This window comes from Platalea leucorodia (assembly GCF_965183815.1).
Source record: "Platalea leucorodia genome assembly, chromosome: 2".
In the NCBI taxonomy this organism is placed as follows: domain Eukaryota; kingdom Metazoa; phylum Chordata; class Aves; order Pelecaniformes; family Threskiornithidae; genus Platalea; species Platalea leucorodia.
In genome coordinates, this window is record NC_138824.1 from 59643137 (window position 1) to 59660808 (window position 17672).

The following is a 17672-nucleotide window of genomic DNA, read 5'->3' on the forward strand; positions in this document are numbered from 1 at the left end:
CGGACACTCATTTTCTTTTCTATAGGACTAAGTTTTGGGACCAGTTTAATGATTTATGAAGTGGGCAAATGAAGCAAGATATTGTTGCTTTTTCTCAAGGTTATTTCATGCACAAAACAAGCAAGGTTTTTCACTTTCATCTGGTGCTTTGAACAAGAAACGCTGCAAGAAATTTCCTGCCCTTCTTAATACAGAAAAAGATAAATTGTTTTTGTAGTTCAGTAAGCTGGACTCCCTTTATGTCCCATTATGCCCGTGACTCAAGGAACAAAGGAACTGTTTGCTTGTCTGCAGCCAACACGGTATTTTTATTTTGCATGATGCAATTTATATTCAACATGTTCATATTCTTTAACATGATGACATTATTTTGGGAATTTATTTTATCCTTGAAATTCCTTAATGTTGGCTGCTTCTTGAGTTTCCCTACATCGATCTCTCTGTTTCAGCTTCTAGTTCAGAGTATGCCAGTTAAGCCTATATGGCTCAGGAATTAGTCCCATCAGAGATGAAACGAACATTATGCTCCTCAGGCTAAGTATGCATCATGTGTAAAAAGTCCCTTTTTTTTGTTAGATTTTAAATTGATATCACCAAGTCTGCTTTGACAAAGACATATATAGAGTAGCAATTATTGCCACAATGTCTATTTGAGGCGACAAACATAGCAGAAGGCAGAAAACGACTAGATTTACATATGGATTACAGGAATATCCAAAGGAATATCAGAAAATATTTAATAAATAATTTTGAAACACTTAAATCCTCTGGCTTAAGAAAATAAATAATCTCTAGCTACAGAGGTTAGAAAAATTTTCCTCATGGGTATGTTTCTCAGATCTGTCTTCCTAAGGGCTTTTTGCAGGCAGTCGGTACTGGTCCCTCTTACAGACAGCAAACTGCACTAGCCTGGAAAAGCCTGGCCTTTTGTACATTCAGGATACATAATATGATTGTTACAATAATGAGTGTGAGAATTTAAATGTCAACCTGTTAGCCCTTGTTTTTCAGACCAAGACCGGATCTTTCACACTACCCAGCCCACACATTATCTCATATTCAGGGCCTCACTTTCTGTGGCTACCTCAAATATTAGCATAGCTCTTTCATTGCCTCAGCACCTCATTCCTCCTTGGTCTCAACATGCCCCTCTCAGTTCCAGGACCAGCTTCCCCAGACACTTCAGCTACCCTCTGACCTCTCCCAGCTACAGCTTGCAATTTCAGCTCTTCTTCCCTAGCACAGAAAGTGATATTCAATAGCAACCCTCATTCCAAACCCACCTACAACATGATAAAAAAGCATTATCCTACATCATTAAAAGAAAATAAAAACTTAGAAATAACATACCCAGCCATATAGAGAATCATATTACAGTCTTCTCTATTATTCTTTTTTAAGAAAGCCTAGTTGGAAAACGTACCCTAGAATTTAATTTTATATGAAAATTCATATATCAACTTTAAAATGTATGTAGTAACATGCAAAGTCAAATAAATCAGATGATAAAATAATAATTAACAGGCATTTTTTGCTTATTATTCTTTCATAAACTAAACCCAAATGAGTCCCCACAGAATCTCAGTATCTCCAGTGCTTCACCTGCGTGGTGGCAGTTGAAGTAGTACTGCTCCTGGACCCCCACATCTGCTGGAACTGCACTCTAATTTCTGCAAACGTTTCAATGATGACTGCGATGAAAACATTCTGAAAAAAGAACAAGAAAGAATGGCTGACACAAAGCTCCGCAAGCAGAAAAGAAAAGAAATTCATTCTAATATGATCTACAGTTCAGACAGGTTTAAAAGAGCACATTTTTCAGTACCTTAACAAGCCAGGCCAGAAAGAAAATTAAGGTGATGAAATAGAAATATGAACGCCATCGGGGAAAGCTGTCGATTGCTCGGTACATAAGGAACACCCAGCCTTCCTGAGAAGCAGCTTCGTAAACAGTAAATATGCTTGTGCCTGTCAGAGGAAAAATGAAAATGTTTGGCATTAAGCCTCCCTGAAAGTTTTCAATATCAGCAAACAATAATCTTTTATCTAGTTTATTTTCCTTTTCTCTAAAGGGTATCAGTCAGCTCTCTTTTCCTCTCTTCAAAGAGAAGTTTTTCAGGTGCATTTCCACATTTCTTCCTTTGGCAATTGAATGTGAATTGCTTTTGTATTAGACTGGACTCCCTTTTCTTCCGGGACACATACGCATAATCCCTTAGATGGGGCATACTGGCAGTATACAAATGTCTCCAAAGGCAGAACTGATCCCATCATGTGACTCAGCAGCATCCGTGAGAAAAGGCATATTTAATTAAAGCTGTCAGTATCAACATTCAGTAGGTGCAAGAAATCACTGTTAATATTAGCAACACTGAGTAAGCAGCAATAAGAGAAGGTGTCCGACACTAGCCAGCACAGTTAAGTGTCTACAACAAGCTACTGAACAGTTTTGAAATTCAGGCAGGTAGCCAGGGTAGCTGCATTAACATACATGTGTTGCCTTAAAAAGCATTAAAGCATTTTTAAAAGTTGAACTTCCTATATCACTCTGCAGGGGGAGGGAGGGAGGAGATAAAAGAAAAGTTATGAGGGGTTTATGTTTGCAGAAACCATTTTTGAGTAAAAGCTATGGAGTTACTCATTTTAAACATAAGATCCAAACTCATCCCAATGTCTGAGGGATAATATGCTCCAGCCAGCTCCCCCTTCCTCCTTATCTCTGCAAAGAAAGCTTCAAAATACAGACTGTGGTTAGGGCTCGTACGGCATTCTTGTTTGAAGTAATTTTTTGTTCTGAGAAAGAATACAATTAAACTGTGAAATCTCACAAACTGCTGTGAAATTGTGGAATTGTCCTACAGCCACCTGCTAGCTCTGCTCCGCTACTGCTTCGTTTCATGAAATATCTTGGGTAAAAGAGAGGGAGCGTGAGGAGTACTGCCCTTAACAAAACATAGCAGCTGCTAGCAACATACAGATAGTAAGCATGAACCAGCCGACTACCTGATCCTGTTCCCAGAGAAAGGAGGGGTTCTAGTCAGAAATTCCTGAGTCCAGGAGTTTCCCCAAAAAATCACATCAGCCTATAAGGAGCTCTGTGCTGTTATTCTCCCACTGAATTTGCAGCTTCTACATCCTTTTGTCTGCTACCACAGGCGGGATGAACCTGGAGGTGGTTTTGCCTTAGGGAGTCCCTTTTGCAGATAAATCTTCACTGATAAGAGGAGACAGGGATGAATGGAATTTTTTTGTATAAACTCACTCGTTTGATATGTAGGTGTTGAATGGTTAACACGGTCATGGTGGGTAGGCAAAAACGTTAATCCTTTCTGTTAATTTTTCTGATTATTGGATTCCTTCCTACTTACTGCATATGGTTCTCAGGCCCAAGGGACAGAAATAAAAACAAGAGGAAAGAAAAAGCATTCAAGCGTAGATAGCAAACCCCTTTCTGTTTCTTCAGAAAAGAGAGTGGTCTCTATCAATACTGAAATATTCATCAGTGATTACTTCATGGGTATTTTGCATTTCAAAAATTCATAAAGTAATGGTTCAATTATCTAATATTATACTGTTGCTGAACTGATTAAATTATTGAACAAAACAGTGCTGTTGAGGACAGGCAGAGATTAAGAAAAAAAAGGAATCTATTAAAAGTTGCTGGCTAGGAAACTGTAATTAGTCATTACCAATGGGAAAGTCACAGTGAAGATTAGTAAAATAGAGGGGATGTCATGCAAAGTATTTATAACACATACACTGGGCCATCTGCCACAGTAAAGCAATACTGTGAATGGACAAAAATGCACAATTAACCCAATTAAAATAATATGTGTTCATCTGTGGCAGTAAAGTAAAAATATGGCTCGTATATAACTGGTATAGGTGTTCTTAAGGCTATTAGAAAGCAATCACCACTAAGAATATACATTCTTACTTAACATATGTGACTAGAAAGTAATAAAGCTTTCAGTACTGATGCCAGGAACCATGCTGTTAACTACCTCTGTAAATATAGCTTCAATTGGATGCAGAATAAAGGCATGACAGTAAGGGATCCAACACCATGAAATGTTTTGTTTTCAAAAAAGAAGAGTAATTCTTAGTTAACATCTGCCTTACTACATGTGTTTGCTCTTCTAAAAGTTACATTTGAAGACAATCAGCAACTGATTCCATGCTTTCTGAGTATTTCTTTAATATCTGACTATATCTTCCTAAAGCCAACATGTAAGTTATTGAAAAGACTCCTTTCATAGCAGAATGCCCTGCTTTTCTCACCATGTTCAAATCCATATGAAGGGAGAGAGAGCATCAAAATTTTAAGTGATGGTAGGATACATCACAAAAAAACAGACATGGTGATGTTGCCATGTATGAAACCTTACTTATGCCCCTCAGATCAAATGGCAAAATTCTCCTTTTCCACAGGTGTCAGTATTCTGTCTAACAGTCACATAATGTCTTCTACTAGTTCAGAGAGCTTAAGTCCTGACCACATAGTGCTGGAGTCCCATGGTTAGGGCACATGAGAGCATATAGGACCTTGTGTAAATCAAGCAGGAATATGGGTGGCAGGGGGAACGAGGGCTTGAAAACCTGCAGAGCCTGACTATTTAGATACACAACAGGCCCCATTTCCTTCAAAATGTAGTCATTTCTTGTCAATGTCCTGAACGTTTAGGTCAAGATTCATGAAGTCTAACCACAGGCATCAGCGAGACATTTCAGTCATGAAAAAGCTTTGAACCATGAAGAGGGTTAAACACATGACTATAATGACCTTACTCATCAGTTTAGGCATGTTGGCATGGGTAACTTGCTGAATTTGGGACTAGGATTTCGACATCTGCATCTACAATATTGTTAAATCTTAGTAAATAAAAATATCTAGAGAATATTTATGATAATGTTCCCATTTGTTTCAGTAGATGGCTAAACCTTGGTGGCAAGAAAGATTAAAGTCATTTAGGAGGACCTTTCTGATGACAACAGAAGTAAAATAAAGGAATATACTTTGAAATTTTTTTGTTTCAATGCTTTTGTTTGAACTTGTCTAATAAAGTCCACGTTTTGACGTTACAATAAAATAATTCCTTTAACCACACTGATGGTTAATCAAAGCAATGAAGGAAAACATTTCTCAATACATAGATTAAAACTAAATAAATCAATATCATAATCTGTATCAGTCTCAAAAGACTGCTTCTATGCAACCAGTAAACACTTCTACCTTTGGAAATGTTTTACAACTGCATGTGGTCATTATCAAAAACAAAAGAAAAAAAAGTCCAGAAAATGAAAGATTTCATGAAGTATGGGAAAAGAGATTGATTCTTGCTTAACTTATGCAATATTTTCACTTGCCTCATACCTTATAGAAGACAGCAATCAGAGACAAACTGTGTCCCTACTAATTATGCATGTTTACGTATATGGGCATTCAGCACTGAAATGCAGGGGGCTTATGCCTTCTTCACTACATATGTTTCTTTCAGATCTACCAGCTGGGAGCATTTGCCTGAAGGGGCATGGAAGAAGTAGCTGCTTTAACACCCAAATAGTTGTAATAAAAGAAAAGTCTACTGGTTTCCCTGCCCTTCCAGGAAGCAGGGTCACCTGGCTCTTCCATGCTATACAAATGAATAGAGTAGCAGGGAGAACAGAATTGAAAGAGCCAGAGCACACAGGTGATGATTTTCCATTGGGGAGTGAAGAAACTCATCCTGCCAAAACCCTATTTTCTAAATACCTAAAGAATATAGAAGGTATTTATTTAAAAAAAGGACTCATAGTTGACACAAGAGAACAATAGTATCACTATGCAGGGATGCTATTTTACATAGTGTGTTTTATATTTATGCATATTTTGTAAACGCACAGGATTTTCTGCATGTTTCTGTGCCTCTGTCACACCACCATGTTCTGTGACATCAGCTCTTGCAATCATCAGCTCATTCTCTGAATGGACATCATGAAACATGGAGTGCACCGAATAATGCTGTAATTTTATAACTGCAGAATTAAAGGAGCAAAGCTAAAAGGTGACATGGAAAATTCATTACATCTGGAAACAGAACTCTTTCCTCCTAACTCTATGTTACATTCTTGCTTCTAGAGTCAAAATCCCATATTACTAGGGGATGCACAATGTTGTGGTGGTGTCTTTTATTGGTATCTTTGTGCTATGTGATTTGTAGCTATTCCAAGTGAGAAACAAAAAATGAAAACTAAGCTGAGGTATGCCATTAACCCCCAGCATTTTTTGCATGTGTAACCTCTGTTTATTGACTACCTTGGTTTACCACATCAGGGTTCTCTCAGTTTTCTTGTGCCTGCTGTGAAGCTGCTGAGAAAGAAAACTTACAGGAGGGCCACTTTATGTAAAAAAATACATGATAAAAGTTTGATTTTGTAATTTTTTCTTTTTAATCAGGGATTACTCAGGCAAGTAAAAATGCATGCATTGTTATTAAAAGCTTCAAACACTACCTATACCCACCCATAAAATGCCTCAGATGCCAACCAGTAACAAGCTCCTTTTCCTTACTTTCCAGTTGCCACTAGATGGGGATCGTGCACCTCGGGCACAGCTGGAACATCAGGCAGCGGAGGAGCTACCACCCCGGGGAGCGCAGGCTGCTAACCTCCTGGTGCGCTGGCAAAAGGATTGATTTTTCTATTTCCCGGCAAAACTAAGCAGCCTTCTAGCCTTCTAATTTAACTGTGTTTGTTGTGCTGAACACTGAAAGGTAGCCTTCCTTAAGATGGCTTTGTGAATGTTATGTCCGTAAAGAAACGATCTCTCACTTAGGCTATAGAAATGTTGTATCAACCCTGTTTCTGTCCCTGCTCACTTTCACTGATAAAATACTGAAGCTGAATGTTCCTGCAAGGCATGGATATTCCCACTGACCAGTCAGCTTTTAATTTATGTCTTATCTTTCACTATCAAGGTATTTGTAAAACATCGCGTGCAGTCAGGATTTTCCAGCTGTCTTACACTATTGCTTTAGTGAAACTAGAAGGGAATAAAAATTACCCAGAAATGCAAGGATAAAGTTGTTAGCACTTCTGGGAAGCAGCTGGTAGATAGGACTGAAATCAACAAAAAGATCAAATCCTGAACAGCTTCATGGGGTTTCTTGCTTGTCTCCAAGTGAGCGATCCAGTCTATTTTACTCTCCCAAACCAACTCCTATCAGCCAGTTTGCCAGCCAGCAGAAATGAGGAGGAAAAGAAAAACGAAACATGCCAATGCTCTGTTCTTCCTTTGAAACCTCAAACCCCAGTGTCATTTCCCTGTGACTGAGCTGTGGAAAAAATGGCAAAACAGAAACTGTGCAGAGCACTGATTTACAACAGCAGAAAAAACACACTGCCAGTCTGAACGCAGTATTTTTACCTTTGCAATTGTAATGACCTCAAACTTACAGTAGTGATGTGTTACTGATTCTTCATTTTAAAAATGTTTCCTTATGAGAAGATGAAGCTTTTACATATGAGAAGAGACTATACACAGAGACTGTATGCATAAAACCACCAACAAGGAGATAAAGAACATTGCAAATGTGCTAGGATCAATGCAATTTGTTCTACAGCCTTAGTAATGGAAAGATGGAAAGTCAGCCAACTTTCAGCAAAAATTTGATGGACTTAGTTGTGCTGTTTGCAAGTATTTTAGAAATTTGTTCTACTATTCAGAAGTGTTAGCTTACTAATATGAATGTGGCAATGTTGGCATATGTATTGACTGCACAGGGTAAATAGGAGCATGGCAGTGCATGCTTAGTTAAACCGTTAGTGTCTTACATGTGACGGTGCTTGTGCTCCCTGATGTAATATTTTATGCTTTACAAAGAGAAACCTGCTTTACATTTGTGAACAAGTCCATGGTGTAAACAGGGACAACTATTCTTCAAAATGACTTTAGGTGTGCATGTTTATGGATATTTAGCCAACTAGCATTTATATTTGCTTTTCTTTAATACTTTTTGATTAAAATGTTCCTCAGCTATATGTTCACAAATAACCTAGCAAATAGGGATCCAAAATGTCAGCAGAGCTCGTAAGCTGGCTTTATGTGCATAAATACTGTCTGCTTTTTCCTTTTTGCAATTACACAGCTGTAGTGCTAATATACACTCTCTCTTATAATCACTGCCTTTTTTGTGTGTGGCAGCTTTACAAAATTTACTGGCAGTTGATGAGAATCAAGGAAATGCTGAGCTGTGAATTGTTCACACCTCACACACTACTACCTGGAAGCTCTGCAGCACAGTCAACAACTCCCACCTCTCCTTCTCCCTCGCGAGTCTTTTTAAGGATGCAACTTTTCTCGGATCCCTGGGCTCCCATCCTCAACAGAACGGGCAGAGCTTCAGGCTGGAGCCTGGAAGTAGGACACCGCCATAGCTGTGCTTTTCCCTATCAGGGAATCAAACTGTAATAATACTCACTTCTCAGATCTAGAAACCAAGAATACAGAAATCCCTTGGCCCTGGTTTTAAGAGTGACAAATGCTGTGAAGATGTGCCTGCCACCACCTCAGTCTTTCCAATGAAACGCTTCTGATTTGAAGTACGGTTACAGTAGAGTAAATTACTGCTACAGTAAATGTTATGACAAAACTGTGTAGCAAAAAAACATTAAACAGAAGAAACTCTATAATTTATATTAGCTTATTCCTTTTAAAATAAGCCATCTTTTTATAGGACTGTTTCTTCTTCTTTTAAAATACATTATGCAGGTACACGCCTTTAAAACCATACAGTAAAAGTGACAGTCCAGAAACCAAACATTCAGAAATTCACACAAATTTTTACATTTAAAATTTAATGAACACTTTAAGGGTTATCATATTAAACAGACAAATTTAAGGCATGTTCTCAGTACTGACACTATGTATTTGGATTGTCATTCAGCCATATATTAAACATTGGGAATGACTATTAAAATCAAGGTAGTGATGGATCCCTTTGTTAGAGAGAAAACAAAGTATGCAAATCTTCCTTGACACAAGGCATGTAAATTCAGCACTGACTTTCATACACTGTCAGTCAAAACTATTCACTTGTTGCATCAACTTTTTTTCCCAATAGTTATAGACAGAGCAATCTAATTCATTTTAAGTGCAGTCACGAATCAGCAAAGCTAGCATGCATCATGGCATCAATTAATTTGCTTAATTAACAACAAACATATCTGCTTTGTAAGAAGAAAGAAGTATTGAAGAATGAAACCATAGAATATATTGACATAGTAACGCCTGTATCTAGAGTGACCATGATGATACTTTACCCAAAAAGAGAGTTAAATAAGAAGCATGACTGTAAGTTTTACCATGAGAGATCATTTAATCAAGTCTTGAGTCTGGTCAACTAGTAGCAACTATCTCAAAAGCATGAAAATGTGCGCAGGCAGAAAAAACTCACTAAAAGAAAAGATGTAGCAGCTAGTGAGAACATGCATTAGTGATTCAGCTGAACAGAAGAATAACTGGGGGACCTGGAGATGCAGAGAGCCCCTAAAATTCTGTGCATATTTGGGAAATACGGATTACAAGAGATTGCCTGACCTAAATGGAGCATTTCCCATGTGATATTTATATTAGCAAGAACTGAACAATCAGAGAAGTTCAAGACAAAAAACCTTACAGGAAAAAACAGGCTGGCACAGTCTGTAAAGAAAAAAATATCATGTCCAGAAAGCGCTACAGAAGAACTTGCAAGTGATTTTCAAACCTATTGCAGCATATTTTATTTAACCTCCACAACAATGCGTTTCCTTATTTCCAGTTGCAGTGCAACCCCTTCATCCTAAAGTTTCAAACAGTCCAATCAATCAGCAATTAAAAAAACCCAACAGCACAAATATTTAACAAAGGAAAGAACCTCAGAGCCTCTTCGCCCCCAGCAGAGGTTTAAGAGACAGAAAAGGATCAAAGAGAGCTTGAAATTCACTCTACAAGAACCCCTGCTGGTGACTGTGTGTGGGCAGTTACTGGCCTTTCTGATGATGAGTTACAGCAGGCTAGGTATGCATGTAGACAAGAAGGTATTCAAGGAGGAAAATTCCACAGTGTATCATTTCAATAGTTTATGAAGGCCATATTTATTTCTTTACCGTAGGGTAGGAGAAACAACAGTTTAAGGGAACCTAGACAACCAAAGCTGCTGCTCTGCTCTAGAGGTCCATTTTGGTGTCATTCAGTTCCTTGGGCATCACTTGTGAATTGTATGCGCTTCCCTGAGGATGTACTCTCTCCCTTAAAATGAAGAGATCAGCCCCTTCCTCTTGCATGGATGACATTTCAAAAGCATTTGCATGAAATTTTATCCCTCCTGCAACCAGTGGTAAAACTGCTGTCATCTTAAATAAGGTGTTTTTAAAAATCCCTCCCCAAAGCATCCTAATTTAATTTGCCCCAGCTATACGGTATGTCTGAACACGCCTTTATTCTTTTCTGTATAAAAGTTTCATCTAAGGACATCAGTAGAAAATCCCAACTAGCAAGACCTGCTGACCAGAAATCAGACAGCAGCAGCACTTAGCTCAAAACATTTCTGTAAGAAAAAAAAAACAGACAGTAAAGCTTGCAAAGAAACCTGAAAGCCAAAGAGACATTATAAAACAGATAGATGTTAGAAATCTCATTAGCCTCCACACATCTGAATAGCAGGAGCAAATATACAGTGCCAAATGCATCTTAAGAGACTACTCTAACTGAGGAGACAAAATCTTCCTTTCCTAACTAGGAGAAAGGAGCCCTATGATTGACTGTTACAAGAAAACCCAAACGATGCTCACTCAATGACCTGTTTAGCTATTAATGAGTTAAGTACTCCCTGGTATCTGTTATGTGACGCTATAATTAAACTAATTTACCTACTTTGTTGATGTGAGAGAGAGGTCTGCCCACTAGCCTAATATGTGCAGAAAGGGAGCAGGAGGAGACAGGGAGAAATGTTTTAGCGTGCTGATAGCTCACTAAACCCCACAGCACCTTTGTGAGGTAAGTATATTGTTAATTCCATTTCAGAGATGGCTGTATTAAGTTACAGACACTAAGACCTTCCTCAAACAGTAACAGAATCAATGTCTAAGGTGGGACTATCTTAAAGATTTCTGATTCTAAAAGAGGGATCAGAGTATGCAAATTTTTGTTCTTTAGCTGGATGTCAAAACAGAAAGAACTGATTTTTTTAATGAAAAACATACATGGATGTCAGCAAGAGTAGACAACAACTTTTTTTCCTCTCCTTCAGAAAATGAAAGGTTGAGTTGAAAAGAAAACCAATTCTTGTAACATCTGACTTCTTTTATTCTTGACTGTCTTAAAGAAAGTGTTTACATGACCAGAGATCTACTGGTTATCAAAAGAATTCTTGGAAGACTAGCACTAATAGACTAAGCAGCTGGCAGGTTTATTTGGCGATGAAAATCAAAACCTTTGGCAAGAAAAGCTGCATAAGCTGCCAGGTATTTTTGGGGAGAGGAACGTTCAAAGTTTTAATACACTCTGTTTAAACCTTGTTTTCAATATTATCTCCTTCTGCAGAAATCCTTTCTGATCTCTATGCACTACTGAAAACAGTTCCACACACCAGCAACAGAAATTTCCTGGATTTCTCACTGTCAAATCAATGATTTTTTTTTCTCAGATATGCCCTCTTTCTTTTTTCTCAGCATCAAGTTTACCTGCAAAGATGTTTATTCTTTGTGTAGGTATGTGTCAACTCTGTGCTTTGACTCAAAGCTGCTTTAATTTCTTATAGACCTATGATATTTAACATATTTTTCTTCAAAGCTTTTTGCTAAAGTGGAAAATGTGGCATTTTGTACTGAGCCACATGAACATGTGGTTTGAAAAAAAAGGACTGTGTATGAAAAAAAAAGAGTTTTGGCATTGCTTAGTGAAGCAGTTTCCCAAGGAACACAGATCAGACCTACTCCCAGTAATTTTTTATCAAAAGATGAGCTAAACAGACCTCATTTTCCATATGAAAATAATTTTCAGTTGGTGAAATGAAATCAGAGCTTCTAGATCTGAAGGCGCAAACAAGTGACATGCATAAACTCAGGCATGACTTTCTGCATGCCATTTACTTCACAGCGACTACCTCTTTGCCTACTCTTCACCTTAAAAAAGACCTTTGGAAGTCTAACCACTCCCTTCACTGAAATCAAAGGCACCACTGATTACCTACTCAGGAATAAAAGCATACCTAAAGACAGCTACTGCTGGACATTATAAGCACATCTTGTTATGCTCAGTAATGTGTCTGCAGGTCCTACCATGGATTGGGTAGAATTTTACATTGTTACATTATGTCCCCATATTTTTCAGAACAGGAAACAAATCCTGATCCTAACTTGGAAGCTCTGCCAGCACATTTATGTAATATTTTGGAAGAGAAAACTAAGTTCACAATTTTTAAATCGCACTGCCCAAAGTCAGGCATGTGTGCTGATGTTCAGATAGCTGGATATAGTCTGATTCCTTGAGATGCTGAGAGAGACAAGTTCAAAATTTTCAGTCCTGGCCTGAATGCTAGTGCTTGAAGCCAAAGGGAATTTTATCATTCCTTTAGTAGAAACAGAGTTAGATTTATGGTTCTGAGATTTTACCACATAAGTCCCCGCAAAATATAAAAGACGTTGGGAAAACAGTATATTTGATCAATATGTTGTTTTCAAAACACTTACTAAATTGCCTGCCACATTAAAAATAAAGCTAGAGATTGATACTATAAGATGTTCTCAAGAGAAGAAAGCACAACTGTTTCCAGACCCATTCATTTTACAGCATCTGGGAGATGGGCTTCCTAAATGAAGACAAATGCAACAGAGAACCTCAAAAAATGTCTGCTTCCAAAACTGACCGTGAGGCAGATCTGTGGTGCCCTGGCATTAAAACTCTTTCCAGTGACTTTCCTAAGGAGCCTGTAGAAGTACCAACTAAATGCTTTTAGCAGGATTCACGTGCTGAGGTCAGAAATAACTGAGATGATAGAGGGGAAACAACTGCTAGCAGGCAATAGCAAGCACTGGAATAACTGAGAGGACTGTAGAATTTGTCTCCTCGGAGCTCTTTCAGAATACATCAGATAAGCATCTATAAGGAATGATGTAGGTAGAGGTCACTCAATCTGGGAGTGGCCAGGCAATGAGCTCAACCTTCAAATAGATATCCTTTTGAGGCTCATACTAGTTTTCTCCAATTTTACAGCATTAAAGAATTCTGTAAAGCCAGTAGAGCGTCTTATTCTTATTAGTTACAAAAAGAATGATATTAACATGCATAAAGTAATCTGTGTTTATTTAGGCTGCACATAAACACTACCTTTCCCAAATGCTGCACTACAAAGAAACAGAGTTCAAAGTGCAAAAAACACCTTGCATGAGGGTTCTGCCTGGAAAACTGTTGTACGAGTGGTGGTGCAGAGCCAAGTTCCACTGCTTCTGAACCGGCTAAATCATATTCTTCAGCAAAAAGCCCTTTTTTCTTTTTCTTCCATAAAGGAAGCATTCCTGAATCATAGGTTGTAGATCTAACTTCTGTAAAGTATGAGACGTAAAGTAACACTGTGAATAAATAAAATGTCACTCGGGACATGATTTGATCATAAATTAACTCTGTCTGTAAGACTCTGAATACTATGTTAAAGGCACCACAGCCCCATGACACAAAGTACTGATTTACTATAAGCTGACTCTGCCCCTTAGAAAATACCCTTTTTTTGAGGGCTCGCTTTGTACTAAAAGGCTGCACACTGCAACTTGTATCGTCTGCACCCTAACTTGTGCCACAGTAGGTATTGTCTGCTCTCCTACCTCCAGCATAAAGTTGGCCCAAAGGTGTTAAGCAGGCATAATTTCAGTATTGTGTGCCTCCCTTAGTGACTCCGACAGTAACACATTCAAGTACCCCGCCTCACCCTGAGCAATCTCTACTGCGGGTCTTAACACATGTCAAACCACAGCCTGAGTCTATTGCAAAGCAGCACTTCTGCAAGCACTTACTTAAGTAGTCAAATACTGTAGCTCCTGTTCCCTGATGTTATCTTTCTATGGATGTGCCTGTACCAAGCGTAGCTCCCTCCAACCCATACACATCTTTAGTACTATTCCAAATACACTCACATCGTCAACATCTTCCACAGGCTGACATTCCCTCGTGCCATACATACTGGGTTATAAAATCACATCCCTGGTGGGCTGTGACACCAGGGATGTGACACAATGCTCACAGGAACTTTGGACTGAAAAATCTCACATTTTTGGGTTATGTTTTGGGGCCACAGGGGTGACTCATGGGGTCCAGTGGAGATCAAACCTAATCACTGTACCTACGGATACACAACCATTCTGCTCTAGAAGGGACCAGGCTTGAGCAGTGTGAACACAAGTCAGTACCAATGACAAGCAGATGATTTTATTAGTGCAAATCCCACCTCTGACTCAATTCCATAGTTCACACATGCTTTCACAGTACATGGCTCAGCAGCACTACGCATCAGAAAGATACACAGCCAAATATCTAAGTGCAAATACAACCTCTGGTAGTAGGAAGTTCCCACGTCCAGGTTGCCAAAACATGGAAAATACAGAGGGTAAATATCACCAAGCACTTGTCTCTGACCATAAAGACAGAGAAAAGGTAATACTGGCATTGAAACAAGTGGCCATGAACATGAGGTAGGCTGATTTTAGGTGTTTTCTAATCATCAGAGAAATGAAGTCCTGAAAGAGTTTTTCATCTTGTTTTGCCTCTTCCATTCCTAAGTTTTCTAAGTTGGGACTTCATACTTTTATGAACAGTGGATATGGCACAGTTCCCTATGGCCACAAGAAGGAGTGGACAAGAGCATCACCGAGGTTCCTTCCAGCTGAAAAACAAGGTTTCATCAGTAACTGTGACAGTACAGGCCCCAAAAAAACCCCTACCTAGTCCAATAGGGTCCAGTTGTTTCAAATAACACAGGCTTAATCTTCAAGTAGCAAACAGTACAAAATGTTAATTATTTCATTTTCATTGGCTTCCTGACAGGGGAAATTTCTAAGAATGCTTCTAACGAAGTTATGCAGGAAGGATTAACACTGCTCTGTTCTGCAAGTTCTCAGCAATGTGGCTGATTTAATAAAGTACCGCACAACAGCTGGGGAAGGGCATTCTTTGGTACAGAGTCTGGTTTTGTTACAAAATATCTGTTTACTCTGAATTGCATTGAAATTCTCCAGTGAAAACTCTTCCTAAGTTGCACCTTCCCCATTGTGCCTGAGGACACTGGACACAGCTGCAATCCTGCATCTGTCTGTGGTTGTGAACTGCTGTCAGTGTAGTGGGACAAATCTATTGATGACTCTAATATTTAACTGAAATGAAGGACTGCTTAAGGACCAGAAGGAACTAAACATGCATTTAGGGAAAAAAAAAAAAAAAAAAAGAAGTCATAGCTCTTGGAGATACCAAGAGTCTGCAGATCCATGGAAGCACTTGTGTTAGGGATTTCATAGCACTTCTAAAGAATGAATGAAATTAGAAAGCATCTGGAGGAAGACAAGCTGATGGAGACTAATTAGTTTGGTATAACATACAGCATCATATCTGACAAATTTGGCAAAATATTTGAGAAGAGAATAGACAGAAAACAGAAAGGTGTGAAGCAACTAACACAGTCTATTTTGATTAGGTGTAAGACACTTGTGAAACTACTGTAGAGAGCAGGTTAGCCACAGTTTGAGTAAGTGCACAGTGAAAGCAACATTCTTCACTGGATAAAACGACCAGGTAAAAGACTGCAAAGACTAATCTGATTGTGAAATAACCATTCAGATATCTATTAAATTAATCCTACAAGCTTCTCAGAGCAACTATTCAAAACCAGTATTCTCCCCTGATACTCCCAACTCTCTTCAGAATTTCTCTGTAGTGCCCCAGTGACTACAGTCAATATCCATAGCTATTTCCAGGGCATTTACCACCTTGATATGTGAATGTCAGTGAAATACATATCTGTGGCTATGGTATAATAATGGTAGAATGCTGACTTTTTAAATGGCTTTTGCAGTATGCAATTTCCATTCACTCCCACTACTCCTCCATGAATCACCATTATTGCTCCATAGTTCTGTATCAGATACGGAGGACAAAAAGAAAATATCCAGGTAATGGCAGAATTATGATTCTACATGAAATGTAAAAAATGAAAATAGGAAAAAGAAAACGCAGATAGAGTTTGTTCTGGAGAAGAGGATTAAATAGCAATACAACTGAAGTTTTTTGTTTGAGAGATGATGATAGACATATTTAATTAATTGTCACTTAACCTCAGAATTCTAAGTAAAATGCCTAAAACCAGCAGATGAAAAACAAATGTAAGAAAAGTATTCATACATAGACTACAGCAAATTTGGCTAATACAGAAGGATATGTAAGTAGTACACATACCAGTATAAAAACCAGGCAAAATCTGCCACAGGCAGGTAATTAGAAGAAAATAATACTACAGTTTATCAGAAGAGACATACAGAAGTCCTGTTGTGACTAATCTATTTTATTTGAATTTGTCAGCCCCTGGGTAACTTCTGTCAAGATGAATCAGCTATGTATAGAGTAAGCTCCTCGAGAAACAGAACAGTTTTTCTGAAGTTTTTATCTCGTACATGTTACCACAGAGCATCTATGCTCTATGAACAGTTAGATGTCCCTGTCCCACTGGTGACTGACGAGGTCTTCTGACAGAAAACTTGCTAACTGTTTTCACTTCTTTTGAATTTTATGCAATAAATAATTTTAATTCTTTCAGTATCATTAATTAAAAAAGTGCATAGCTTAGCTGGAAACAGGAGCCCAAAGTCATCCAATCTCATTGTAGCTGTTTAAATTAAGTGCCAAAACTGGGAGTTCAGTTAATGCAATCTTCTTCACAGTGGAAAGAAAAAGGTGATGCTGTTGTGTGGTTTACTCCCTTTCAGATGTGAACTGAGACTTTTAACTTCAGGGTTCATGCTAATTACCTAATCTTAGGAGGCATAAACTGTGGTCAAAATCTCTTACTGAAATGAGGCAAAGTGCTGATCATTATGGTACTCTCTACTGCAAGGTGACAGTATGTGCTGTTTTTGGCTGGGATAGAGTTAATTTTCTTCATAGCAACTAGAATGGGGCTATGTTTTGGATTTGTGCTGGAAACAGTGTTGATAACACAGGGATGTTTTCATTATTGCTGAGCAGTGCTTACACAGAGTCAAGGCCTTTTCTGCTTCTCACCCCACCCCACCAGCGAGGAGGCTGGGGGTGCACAAGAAGTCAGGAGGGGACACAGCTGAGACAGCTGACCCCAGCTGACCAAAGGGATATTCCATACCATATGGTGTCATGCTCAGCATATAAAGCCGGGGGCAGAAGAAGGAAGGGAAGGATATTTGGAGTTATGGCATTTTGTCATCCCAAGTAACCGCTACACATGATGCAGCCCTGCTTTCCTGCAGATGGCTGAATACCTCCCTGCTGATGGGAAGTAGTGAATTAATTCCTTGTTTTGCTTTGCTTGCGTGTGCGGCTATTGCTTTGCCTACTAAACTGTCTTTATCTCAACCCACGAGTTTTCTCAGTTTTACTCTTCCGATTCTCTACTCCCTCCCACAGTAGTAGAGATTTGTTGGAA

The 17672-nt window shown here is 38.6% G+C and overlaps 1 protein-coding gene across 2 annotated transcripts in view; it reads right to left on the bottom strand.

The window, feature by feature from the left end:
• NALCN (sodium leak channel, non-selective) overlaps positions 1-17672 on the bottom strand; it is a gene marked incomplete at both ends in the record, with an annotated part of 233725 nt that overhangs the window by 154821 nt on the left and 61232 nt on the right. For both annotated transcript variants that reach the window (XM_082304488.1, XM_082304487.1), the window contains 2 exons: positions 1603-1707; positions 1826-1968. In XM_082304488.1, coding sequence (XP_082160614.1) covers positions 1603-1707; positions 1826-1968 — 248 coding nt within the window. The remainder of the gene's footprint in view (positions 1-1602; positions 1708-1825; positions 1969-17672) is intronic.